Source organism: Erpetoichthys calabaricus, chromosome 8, assembly GCF_900747795.2.
Source record: "Erpetoichthys calabaricus chromosome 8, fErpCal1.3, whole genome shotgun sequence".
Classification (NCBI taxonomy): domain Eukaryota; kingdom Metazoa; phylum Chordata; class Cladistia; order Polypteriformes; family Polypteridae; genus Erpetoichthys; species Erpetoichthys calabaricus.
The window spans coordinates 166,646,713-166,659,325 of NC_041401.2; the positions used below are offsets into that span (position 1 = coordinate 166,646,713).

Consider the following 12,613-nt stretch of genomic DNA (forward strand, 5'->3'; position numbering starts at 1 on the left):
TTAATGGCACAGAATTTCAGAAATTCCCCATGAAACAATCTTTTAGGTTAATTTTGTAATATCATGAATCAGATACAAACTTTCTGGTATCCCAAATGTCTCACTATCTCTTGGACTATACTATGTAGTATTCTAATCTCTGCTGTCATTTCTCTTTTTTCTGTCCCTAAGAGTGTGCCTTGAGCATGGGAAAGGTGCTATATAAATAAAATGTATTATTATTATTATCATTATCATTATTATTATTAGTGCAGCAACCATAAAGATGCATCCATATACACAATGCAATAATATGCTTCACAGGAAATTATTTTCTACATGTTGTTGAAAAAACATGACTGCGTCAATCATTTTCTCATGCTGAATCAAAAAACTGATATTTGCAATTTCATTTTTCATTGATATGTCTGACAATAGAATACAAGTTAAAGTTTTCAATACAAATGTTTTTTTTTTAAATCTGATACACTTATTACAAAAGGTACAGACCTCATATTTGCTTAAATACTTACAATATCAGTCTAGAGGATACCAACTGGTTCCAGATATGTGTACTTTCATTTATATAACTGTAGATGATAATGTATTTTATCGATCTATCTATCTTAGATTATAAAACAACCTTACTTGAACAAAATCATGGCTCCAGAATTCAAGTTGGTATGAGAGGCAATGCACAATGTGGGCAATGCCCAGGCATTTGAACTTTAGTGTGAACAACATGTTGCTAAGCTAACAAACCCATGGGCCATTAAAGTGAAGAACATTTACCATTTCTCTCCGGTATGAACCATTACCCACAACTTGATGGAGTTGTAACAGAAATACGGTGGTTCAAAACTCTCAGAGAGTTTTTTACAATTTTAGCAGTGAAGACAACACTTTTAACAGGCAACACTGCCATCAACTGCTTATTTAAAAATAAAATCACGTTTTTTCCTTCATTATAATTTTAAGCAGTTGAGACTCTACTAGAAAACAAGATCCTACAAGGCTTATATACAGTATATTACATATAATATATGGAATACTTACAGTACTATATATGATTAAAACACACACATATATACATACGTATATATATATATATATATATATATATATATATATATATATATATATATATATATATATATACACACATACACCTACATACACACACAAAAACACTCAAATAGTAACAAGTACAAAGAAAAAAATTGGCACACTATCAAACTAATAGTATCAGCCTGTGCAGTTGACACCATGGAAGATGAATCCAGGCTGCTTAGGCAAAATTCTGACCATACCATCTTAGTGTCGCTGCATAAAATGAGATTCATCGGACATGGCTATATTTTTTAATCCTCAGTCACCCAGTTCCAGTTATCATGTGTCCACTGTAGTCATATTTTCTTGTTCTTAGCCAACAGCATTGGAAACCAGAATGCCCTGGAATTGTAGCCCTTCTGCTTCAAGGTCCAATATGATCCGTGTTCAGTGATATCTTTATACACACTACTGTTGCAAAGAGTTATAATTATTATCTGAGTAGCTATGGCCTTTCCCCTTTGACCCTTCTCCTTAGCAAGGCACTTTTGCAGTTAGAACTGCAGCTCACTAGATATTTTCATTGCACCATTCTATGTAATCACTAGAGACTGCAGTATTTAAAAACACTTAACAGGGTAGCTGTTTCTGATGAACATCTGAACCCCACATCTGGCACCAGCAATCACATCATGGTCACTGTCATTTACATTATGTATGCTGCTCATTCTAATGTTTGGTTGAACTAAAACTAAATATCGTGGCCATATCTACACGTTACATACACCACATTGGAGCAACTATTGGCTATTTGAAGGAGGAGACTATTTGCTTTAAAGAGGTGTACCTAAGAAAGTGGGCACTGAATATACAGCATGGCAAAGGTGGACCTGACCATAGGTATAGAAAAGGTGGTGCAAAGAGCAATACCGGAGCTGTGGCCGTAAGGTAGTCGGTGCCTGTCGTGGCAGCAATCCCCGAACCCGTTGGTGGACACCAGCAGTGAAGGATGCCGTCAAGCTGAAGAAGGAGTCCTACCGGTTCCTTTAGTCCTGTGGGACTCTGGAGGCAGCTGATAGGTACAGGCAGGCCAAGCAGAATGCTGAGGCAAAAACTCGGGCATGGGAGGAGTTTGTGGAGGCCATGGAGAACGACTTTCGGACAGCTTTGAGGAGATTCTGGTCCACCGTCCGGCATCTCAGGAGGGGGAAGCAGTGCAGTGTCAACACTGTGTATAGTGGGGATGGTGCGCTGCTAACCTCGACTCGGGACATGTGGGTCGGTGGGGGGGAGTACTTTGAAGACCTCCTCAATCCCACTAACATGCCTTCCAATGAGGAAGCAGAGCCTGGGGACTCGGAGGTGGTCAAAAAACTCCTTGGTGGCAGGGCCCCGGGGGTGGATGACATACGCCCGGAGTTCCTCAAGGCTCTGGATGTTGTAGGGCTGTCTTGGTTGACATGTCTCTGCAACATCGCATGGACATCAGGGACAGTGCCTCTGGATTGGCAGACTGGGGTGGTGGTCCCCCTCTTTAAGAAGGGGGACCGGAGGGTGTGTTCCAACTACAGAGGGATCACACTCCTCAGCCTCCCTGGAAAAGTCTATTCGGGGGTTCTGGAGAGGAGGGTCCGTCGGATAGTCGAACCTTGGATTCAGGAGGAACAGTGTGGTTTTCGTCCTGGTCGCGGAACAGTGGACCAGCTCTACACCCTTATCAGGGTCCTGGAGGGTGCATGGGAGTTCGCCCAACCAGTCTACATGTGTTTTGTGGACTTGGAAAAGGCGTTCGACCGTGTCCCTAAGGGAATCCTGTGGGGGGTGCTCCGAGAGTATGGGGTACCGGACCCCCTGATAAGAGCTGTTCGGTCCCTGTACGATCGGTGTCAGAGCTTGGTCCGCATTGCCAGCAGTAAGTCGAACCCGTTTCCAGTGAGAGTTGGACTCCGCCAGGGCTGCCCTTTGTCACCGATTCTGTTCATAACTTTTATGGACAGAATTTCTAGGCGCAGCCAGGGTGTTGAGGGGGTCCGGCTTGGTGGACTCGGGATTGGGTCACTGCTTTTTGCAGATGATGTTGTCCTGTTTGCTTCATCAGGCCGTGATCTTCAGCTCTCTCTGGATCGGTTCGCAGCTGAGTGTGAAGCGGCTGGGATGGGAATCAGCACCTCCAAATCCGAGACCATGGTCCTCAGCCGGAAAAGGGTGGCGTGCCCTCTCAGGGTTGGGAGCGAGATCCTGCTCCAAGTGGAGGAGTTCAAGTATCTTGGGGTCTTGTTCACGAGTGAGGGAAGAATGGAGCGTGAGATCGACAGGCGGATTGGTGCGGCGTCCGCAGTGATGCGGGCTCTGCATTTGTCTGTCGTGGTGAAAAAGGAGCTGAGCCATAAGGCAAAGCTCTCAATTTACCAGTCGATCTATGTTCCCACCTTCACCTATGGTCATGAGCTATGGGTAGTGACTGAAAGAACGAGATTGCGTATACAAGCGGCTGAAATGAGTTTTCTCCGCAGGGTGTCTGGGCTCTCCCTTAAAGATAGGGTGAGAAGCTCAGTCATCCAGGAGGGGCTCAGAGTAGAGCCGCTGCTCCTCTGCATCGAGAGGAGTCAGATGAGGTGGCACGGGCATCTGATCAGGATGCCTCCTGGACGCGTCCCTGGTGAGGTGTTCCCGGGCACGTCCAACCGGGAGGAGGCCCCAGGGAAGACCCAGGACACGCTGGAGGGACTATGTCTCCCGGCTGGCCTGGGAACGCCTTAAGATTCCCCCGGAAGAGCTAGAAGAAGTGGCCGGAGAGAGGGAAGTCTGGGCATCTCTGCTCAAGCTGCTGCCCCCGCGACCCGACCTCGGATAAGCGGAAGAGGATGGATGGATGGATGAAGAGCAATACAGCAGCACCTACTAGAGATGAGGGTATCTGAAGCTTGTTATCTGTAAATGTTACAGTATACCAGCAAGTCCAACTCTGATCCTAGAAGGCCAGAGTGGCTGCTGGTAGTCATTCTAACTGTTTTCGTAATTAGTAACTAGTTTTTGCTGTTAATTAAACTTCTTTTGCCTTCATTTTAATTGACTTGCTTTTTAAAACTCAGACCCCATAATTATTCATTTTTACTTAATTAGCAACAAAACAAAATGAGATACAAAATGAGCTGACACATGACCAATAAAAATAATGAAGGGTGAAGGTCTCAGCAATGCTGACCTGCTCAGGTTCGCAAAACATTTTGATGGTGCTCTTTGAAGATAGAAAATCATCCATTTTGGAAATGTTTGGTGTAGCAGAATAACAGCAGCAACAGTACACTGAATTGAATAATGGGTTTAATAACAAGAGTAGTCTTCCAATTAAGAAACTGGTTGCAGTTAAACAAAGCAATTAAAATGATGGAAAAGAAGTAAATTAACAACAGAAATTGGTCAATGGTTAAGAAACTGGCAGGAAGATATGGTTTTATATATATCAGACCCAGAAAACACTGTGCCTGCAGTTTTAACAGCACTTACAGAATTTCAAAAGATCTCTGGTCTCGGAATTAATTTGAATAAAAGTATACTCTTTCCAGTGAATTCTCAAGCATATAATATTAGATTGGACACCCTACCTTTTACCATAGCAGATCAGTTTAAATACCTAGGGGTAAATATCACAAGTAAATATAAAGCTCTTTATCAACAAAATTTCGCCATCTGTATGGAAAAAATTAAGCAAGACTTGCATAGATGGTCAACCCTTCATCTCACTCTAGCTGGAAGAATTAACGTTGTTAAGATAAATATCCTTCCTAAGCTTCTTTTTTTATTTCAAAACATTCCAAAACACATCAATAAATAATTTTTTAAGCAATTAGATTCAACCATAACCTCATTTATTTGGAACTCAAAACATTCACGTATCCGAAGAGCGACCCTACAAAGACCTAAGGCAAAAGGTGGCATGGCTCTACCTAATTTTCAGTTTTATTACTGGGCAGCAAACATACAAGCCATAAAAACCTGGACACAAATAGATGAACATACACAGGCTTGGTCTGCAAAAGAAGTAAAATCCTGCAGTACTTCTTTATATTCCCTGCTCTGCACCCCAATAAATGCAAGTTATCACCAATATACTAACAACCCAATTGTGCTTCACTCATTCAGGACATGGAACCAATTTAGAAAGCATTTTAAGATGGAAAATCTTTTATCTGTGGCACCTCTGCAGGAGAACCACCTCTTTCAACACTAGCAAACATATCCAGTTTTTAATATCTGGAAAAGATTTGGGATTAAATTGCTCAGAGATCTTTATATAGACAATATCTTTGCATCCTTTGAACAATTACATTCCAAATTTAACCTTCCAGCTACACATTTCTTTCACTATCTTCAAATTAGAAACTTTGTTAAACAGAACCTGCCTGATTTTCCTCATCTCGTACCCTCCACCATGCTGGAAAAAAATACTGCTCAATTTCGAGGACTTAGACACCATTTCTGCAATATATAAAATTTTATTAGAGTCCCTTGCTTTCAAAGATCCAAGAGGACAATGGGAAAAAGATCTCTTAATTAATATATCAGAAAAGGAGTTGAAGGTAGCAATGCAGAGAATTCACTCGAGCTCCATATGCGCAAAGCATACAATTATTCAAGTCAAAATTATATATCGAGCTCATCTGTCTCGCTTAAAACTGTCCAAAATATTTCCAGGGCAAGATCCAACCTGCGAACGCTGCAACCAAGCTTCTGCCTCACTGGGTCACATGTTTTGGGCCTGCACCAAATTAACATCATTTTGGACCAAAATTTTTAAGTGCCTTTCAGACAGCCTTGGTGTCACAATCCCTCCTAACCCATTAATAGTTGTGTTTGGTGTTCCTCCAGATGGATTCGAAGTGGAGAAGGACGCAGACTTATTTTGTTAAATTGGAAGAATCCTAACTCTCCTCTTATAAATCAGTGGGAAACCGATGTTTTATATTATTTGAAATTGGAAAAAATATAATTCTCAGTTAAAGGATCTGTACAGAACTTTTTCAAAACCTGGCAGGATTTAATCAATAATATTTTACAATAAGAAGAAATAATTATCTCCGCATTTCTTTTTCTTCTCCATTTATCTTTATTGCCCTATTAAACTCAACAATTTAGGTATGTTTACAAGCTTTAAGTATTACTCCTTTGGCCATGCTCTCCTGCTCAGGGATGGAGTTTGATTTGTTTTCAATTCTATTTTTTGTAAAAATTGATCTATTTGTGCGGAATGATTACAATAAAATTAATAAAATATTATAAAAAAAAAAAAACTGGCAGGAAGGAAAACCTGCAGCCACTGTAGCCCACGAGGATGGGAGTTGGACACTCCTGCTAAATATACAGATGATTAAAAATTAATCAGAGTATAACATAAAAATATAACTAATTGATACTGATGAGATAAACACTGTAAACTTTATTAAAAAAAACACTTTCCTGAAAGAATATAATTTCAATATTCGCCCAACATGACCGTCTAATGACATTCGAATATAAAAGCAGAGTAGTTTCATCAAATACCGAATATGCAAAAATCTGCTCCTTACCACAGATTGTTGTATAAATAATATTATTCATTCTTGCATCAATTATCAAACCTGATTAATTAACTTACAAGGGCACTAGCCTAAGCCCATCACATCAGCTTTCTAAACAAGGCTGAAATCTACCTTGGATGCAAATAATGGTAGATTTCAAAAGACACCAAACACACACACAGACAATTCACACAAGTATCACCAATCAAATGCTACCTTTGAAGAAGCCACTGATGGACCATGCAATTCAGTGAGTTAGACACTGGCATTATTTTACCTTCTGATGTTATACAGAATACTTTCACATAATAATGGCAGCAACTATGCTTCATTAAAGAATCAAAACTCTTTTTACTTTGTTATGCTTGTGAAAGTCACAGACAAGACACATAAGTATAAGACAACTGCATTGTTTCTATAGTCCATTATTGGAAGAATGTTTTAACTAGTATGAAAAAAGAAAGACTTTATACTCTAATTTTGATAAATTGTTCCTTTTAAGACAATACTTTGTGGAATTCTTTCTCTGACATGTCTGCATTAAACATGAACCTGTAAATCATTTATTGGCATGATTCAAGTTTACTAAGTACGGCTGGTAATGCCCAGTTTTAAAAGCTAACCCGGAAAAAGTAGCTGTACCCAGTGAAAGACTTGCGCCTAATTTAGAGTGGTCTCCTCTCTTGTTATTGGAATCCCATCACACCACACGCAAAACTACAATGTAAAACGCAGTTTTTTTAAACTCTAATTTATGTATTTGGGGTGTACTCAAAAAAGAAACTTCACGTAAACTATTTTTCATTTGCATAAGGTAAAACATATTTGAAATTAATCTATTCTTTGTGCCAACCTGGCAAAGGCAAATTATTGAACTAAAGCCGAGCTCACATTTCTGTGAGATTACCAGACATTCGAGTGATTTAACCTGGTAAGAGGGAAATTTACTGCTGCTGTTACTACAACGCCTCAAACATTATTAAAATACTGTACACCAAATTACTGCTACTTCTTAAATTCACATAAATACAAAAACTTGCTAACCAATCACCTTGAAAGCCGGGAGTATCTCTGAGAGGGATGACTGGTAGCATAGCGAAAATGGTTATGTTTCCATTAATATTAAAATTATTGGGTACGCACCTGTACTTGGTACCGAAATATTGAAAGAATATCAGATAGCGAGCTTTTGAAGAGCACATTTTCTTTTCTGTAGGAGGCGTGTCAAATATAAATAGTACTACCGTGCAAAATGGAGGATAAACAAGATTGAGAGAACTTTTTTTAATGGAAATATTATTAATGTGACAAAAAACTTATGGTATCGGTTCCAGCTGTGACGCTACGCGGTCAAGTTTTAGAGACCCTTTAAAACGTGCGACGTGCTCATGAAAGCCCGCGTTTAGAGGCTTCGCCACGACAGAATCCTTATTTCTTTATTTTTCCATTTATAAGTATTCCATCTGCAAATGTTTCGAATTATATAACCCGACAATATTCAACTCAACTGGTAACAACACTGCCACGTTAAAAAAATACATTAGTAGATGTTAACAGGCACAACTTTTGGTACCTAAATCTGACTTATTGTTATGAATACAGAGCAATTTCAAAGGGAGCGAGGACCCACACTATGATGTCATATTTAGTGGCCGAAGATTTATAGACCGCTGCGAAATATTTAAAGGACATCTGGGGATGCAAATTTAGATAACATTTCTTAATTAATAGTTGACCTGTCTGAGTAATAACTTAATTGTTATAAATAGACGCATGCTTAATAACACAAAAGATGAAACAATGATACATTTCTCAAAAAATGTTTTGTATGTAGGCCTACGTTATGTATTAAGTTTGTTTAACACAAAGTGGAAATGTCACAGACAGTCTCTTTATGTTACCGAAAAGTGTATTATGAGTTTTTCTGTTGTAGTAAGAGAGCACTTACATGTTTGTAGAGTTATTTTTGTGTATTTTTGTGAGCCTATCACAGGATAAAATATCTACTTCACAATATGTGAAGCTCAAACACTGCTAGAACTCACTGACACACACTCACAAAATATACAGATATATATATATATATATATATATATATATATATATATATATATGTTTGTTGGAAGCAGGGGACATGCAACCAAGTTTTACCAATGTCATAAATGAAGCAGGAAAACTGCTCGTGATATAATCATATCACTTATACTTGGTAACATGAAAATTAAAGCTGAAGCTACAGCCCAATGAAAGAGCTTGCAACAGCATGCTTCACTCGGCTGGCCCTACAGATCCCAGAAAAGAGTAGTTACTCAAATTAGGCTAGCCTCTGAGGGCAAAAAATACTTAAAAATAACAAACTCTGATTCCAAAGACCATGTTTGTTTCTTCTCTTCTAAAAAAAATCAGAAAAAGCTGACATTACCATAACCCACTTATGCTTTTATTTTGTAGTAATTACCAAATGATCAGTAATGATTATATGTATGCTGATATATATGTATATATATATCCCTCTCTCACTTGGACAAAGGCAGTGGTGCTGTAAGAATTATGTTTCTAGACTTCTCTAGCGCCTTCAACACAATCCAACCTCTGCTCCTTAGGGACAAGCTGACAGAGATGGGAGTAGATTCATACCTGGTGGCATGGATCGTGGACTATCTTAAAGACAGACCTCAGTATGTGCGTCTTGGGAACTGCACGTCTGACATTGTGGTCAGCAACACAGGAGCGCCACAAGGGACTGTACTTTCTCCGATCCTGTTCAGCCTATATACATCGGACTTCCAATACAACTCGGAGTCCTGCCACATGCAAAAGTTCGCTGATGACACTGCTATCGTGGGCTGCATCAGGAGTGGGCAGGAGGAGGAGTATAGGGACCTAATCAAGGACTTTGTTAAATGGTGCGATTCAAACCACCTTCACCTGAACACCAGCAAAACCAAGGAGCTGGTGGTGGATTTTAGGAGGCCCAGACCCCTCATGGACCCCGTGATCATCAGAGGTGACTGTGTGCAGATGGTGCAGACCTATAAATACTTGGGAGTGCAGCTGGATGATAAATTAGACTGGACTGCCAATACTGATGCTCTGTGTAAGAAAGGACAGAGCCAGTTATACTTCCTTAGAAGGCTGGCGTCCTTCTACATCTGCAATAAGATGCTGCAGATGTTCTATCAGACGGTTGTGGCGAGCGCCCTCTTCTATGCGGTGGTGTGCTGGGGAGGCAGCATTAAGAAGAAAGACGCCTCACGTCTGGACAAACTGGTGAGGATGGCAGGCTCTATTGTTGGCATGGAGCTAGACAGTTTGACATCTGTGGCAGAACGACGGGCACTCAGCAGGCTCCTATCAATTATGGAAAATCCACTGCATCCACTAAACAGTGTCATCTCTAGACAGAAGAGCAGCTTCAGCGACAGACTGCTGTTACTGTCCTGTTTTCACTGACAGACTGAGAAGATCGTTCCTCCCCCAAACTATGCGACTCTTCAATTCCACCCAGGGGGGTAAACATTAACATTATATAAAGTTATTGTCTGTTTTTACCTGCATTATTATCAATCTTTAATTTAATTTTTTTTTTTTTTTGTATCAGTAAGGTGCTGCTGGAGTATGTGAATTTCCCATTGCGATTAATAAAGTATCTATCTATCTATCTATCTATCTATCTATCTATCTATCTATCTATCTATCTATCTATCAATCAGGTGCAGATCCATGACATTGTGTGTAAATGACGTCAAAGACATTAAAAAGGCTGAGATTATGGCAGGAATGCAGTCAGCAAAAACAAAAACACAAATTATTCTACTGAACATTTTTTTATAAGAAAAACAGACTTCCCAATCCTACACTGTCTATCTGTTAAACCTGACTCACCTACACATGCAAGTAAAGAAGAAGATTTTCCTTTTGTACTTAAGAGGTTCTTGCACAGTTTGAACACATATGTTTCTGATCGTTCTCAGAAGCAGCATATGTACAGTCAGCATGGGCACTATAAAATGGAGTTGCATGTACATCTCTCTGGATGAGTGCAGGTGCATTGACTGTGACTTGCACTGAATGAGTGAAACATGGTTCCAAGGTCCAGTTCATGAGGGTGGCCAGAATGTTTTCTACATGAGCGTGAATGCATGCAACCACCCAGCTCTTGTATTGTCTCTCTGCTAAATGTTTTCTATATGGCTGATGATAGTGCCTCTTAATGGAATGTGGTATCCAGGTTCAAGATAATCGATTAGCTGCTGTTGTATTTTTGCAAAGTAAGATTGCAGCAAATTGTGTCAGTCTTTCACTTAAAATCGCTCAAACCAAACTACATTTAGCATACTTTATTTTCATTAAATGCATCTCTACTGCTTCTGAATGTTAATTGAATCTTAAATATTACTCTCTTGTATCTATATGCATTTAAAATGTATCTCAAAAAATATCAGTCATTGCAAGGCAGCTATAATAATATAATAATAAATAAAATTTCCCTGCATCTATTTGAATTAAATGATTGGAGGATGTTATTACATGCAGATATCATGCTGTGTAATAGGAGAACATGGTACCAATTAGTCAGGAGATTTTAAAATGCTATATTTGAGTATGTGAATAATCAATAGTAATAAGTAGTAGTAGTAACAGTAGCAGTAGCAATAGTAGTAGTGGTAGTGGCACACCCATTATGTATTATGTTCAATAAAGAATTTTTTGTTTATTTCATGGCTGTTTTTGTTTGCAAAATGTTCTTAGGTGTAACATATGTTAATGTACTAAATATATAATTTTTACTAAAATAAATTGAAAGTTTTGTGGCTGGGTACAGGAATGACAGGTTTCAGGAGGATAAAAGTTGAGATTCCAGCTGGGTTGTCCCATTTAATAAACCAAAATAAAGTCCAACAAAAGAAATATATCTTGGCATTATGTTGCTAACCCTTAGGCAAAGTATAATAATAAATTCGACTTTCAGCCACGGAAATAAGGGTCATTCACAGGAGCTCTGTCCAGTGAGTTACTCTGGTCGTAAAAGATGCCTCCTTCTGGGCAGCTGGGTTTCTTGTAGGGGATGAATTCTGAAGGGGCGGGGCTATGTGCCCTCCCTGGGTGGTTTGTCAGAGCTGTGGGGAAACAAGAAGAAGAGAATGTTAGTGACAGTGCCCCCCTCTCTCCCTGCCGGTTTATTACATACCTTGATCAAGCCCATGAGGAGATCCTCCGTCAAGCATGCGTGGCAATGTATATGTTATTTTTACCAAAACCTGCAATTTATTTTCATTCCATTTTTAGCATTCTGATTATCTTGTTCCACAGAAAGAACTTATCATGATGCTAAAAACCATATGTATCTATAATAAAATTTAAAACTGGATTATAAGATGAAAACATGGCAGGGAAAAGAGAGCAACAGAACCATAAAATTAAACCCATTTCTTTCCAAAATCTCCATGGTGGCTTCTCCATTGCTTATAAGTGCCATGTAGCATTACATGCATAGTGCTTCCAGATGGTCGGCCCTTTTTCTGCAGTCTCATTTGTAACCCACAATTTTGAAGATAATTAATTAATTTAAATTTGGTTATGCTTTCATAAATGTGCAGATGACCTCACATTAAAAGATAAAACAAATACTGTAATGAACAGTGAATTAATACAATTCAAAAATACCTGAAAAATCTTCAGCTTTAAGCAAATAATTGAAAGCTGCAATTCAGTATAGAATATATAACCAATAAGAACAGTCATTATGTTAATTTACTTGGCAGAAATCTCTATTCAAAGCAACTTACAAATCATAAATAAATGGTAAAATTACTTGCATCTTTTTGCTGCTGGAGCAGTGGCAGTTTATGTCTTACACCTACTTTATGTTCCAGTGCCTAGAAATTACCTGTTTGCCTGTGACTTCTGGTTTCATATTTCAAATTGCTATTTAAGGGAGCACAGTTGTGACTGATGACATTTAAACTAGAGCCTGATTACTTTCTTGACTAGTTTCTCATTATTAGATTTATTCATGTATCAAA

General features: G+C 39.0%; 1 protein-coding gene across 2 annotated transcripts in view; it reads right to left on the reverse strand.

Annotated features, from left to right (window-relative positions):
- The window catches only part of pusl1 (pseudouridine synthase like 1), a 60,335-nt gene extending 52,369 nt beyond the window's left edge, over positions 1-7,966 (reverse strand). Inside the window, exon 1 of one of the 2 annotated variants that reach the window (XM_051930389.1) lies at positions 7,731-7,966. In XM_051930389.1, the coding sequence (XP_051786349.1) occupies positions 7,731-7,789 (59 nt within the window). In that variant the 5' untranslated portion in view covers positions 7,790-7,966. The remainder of the gene's footprint in view (positions 1-7,730) is intronic. The other variant, XM_028807740.2, reaches the window with a different exon arrangement.
- Between the last annotated feature and the right edge of the window lie 4,647 nt (positions 7,967-12,613).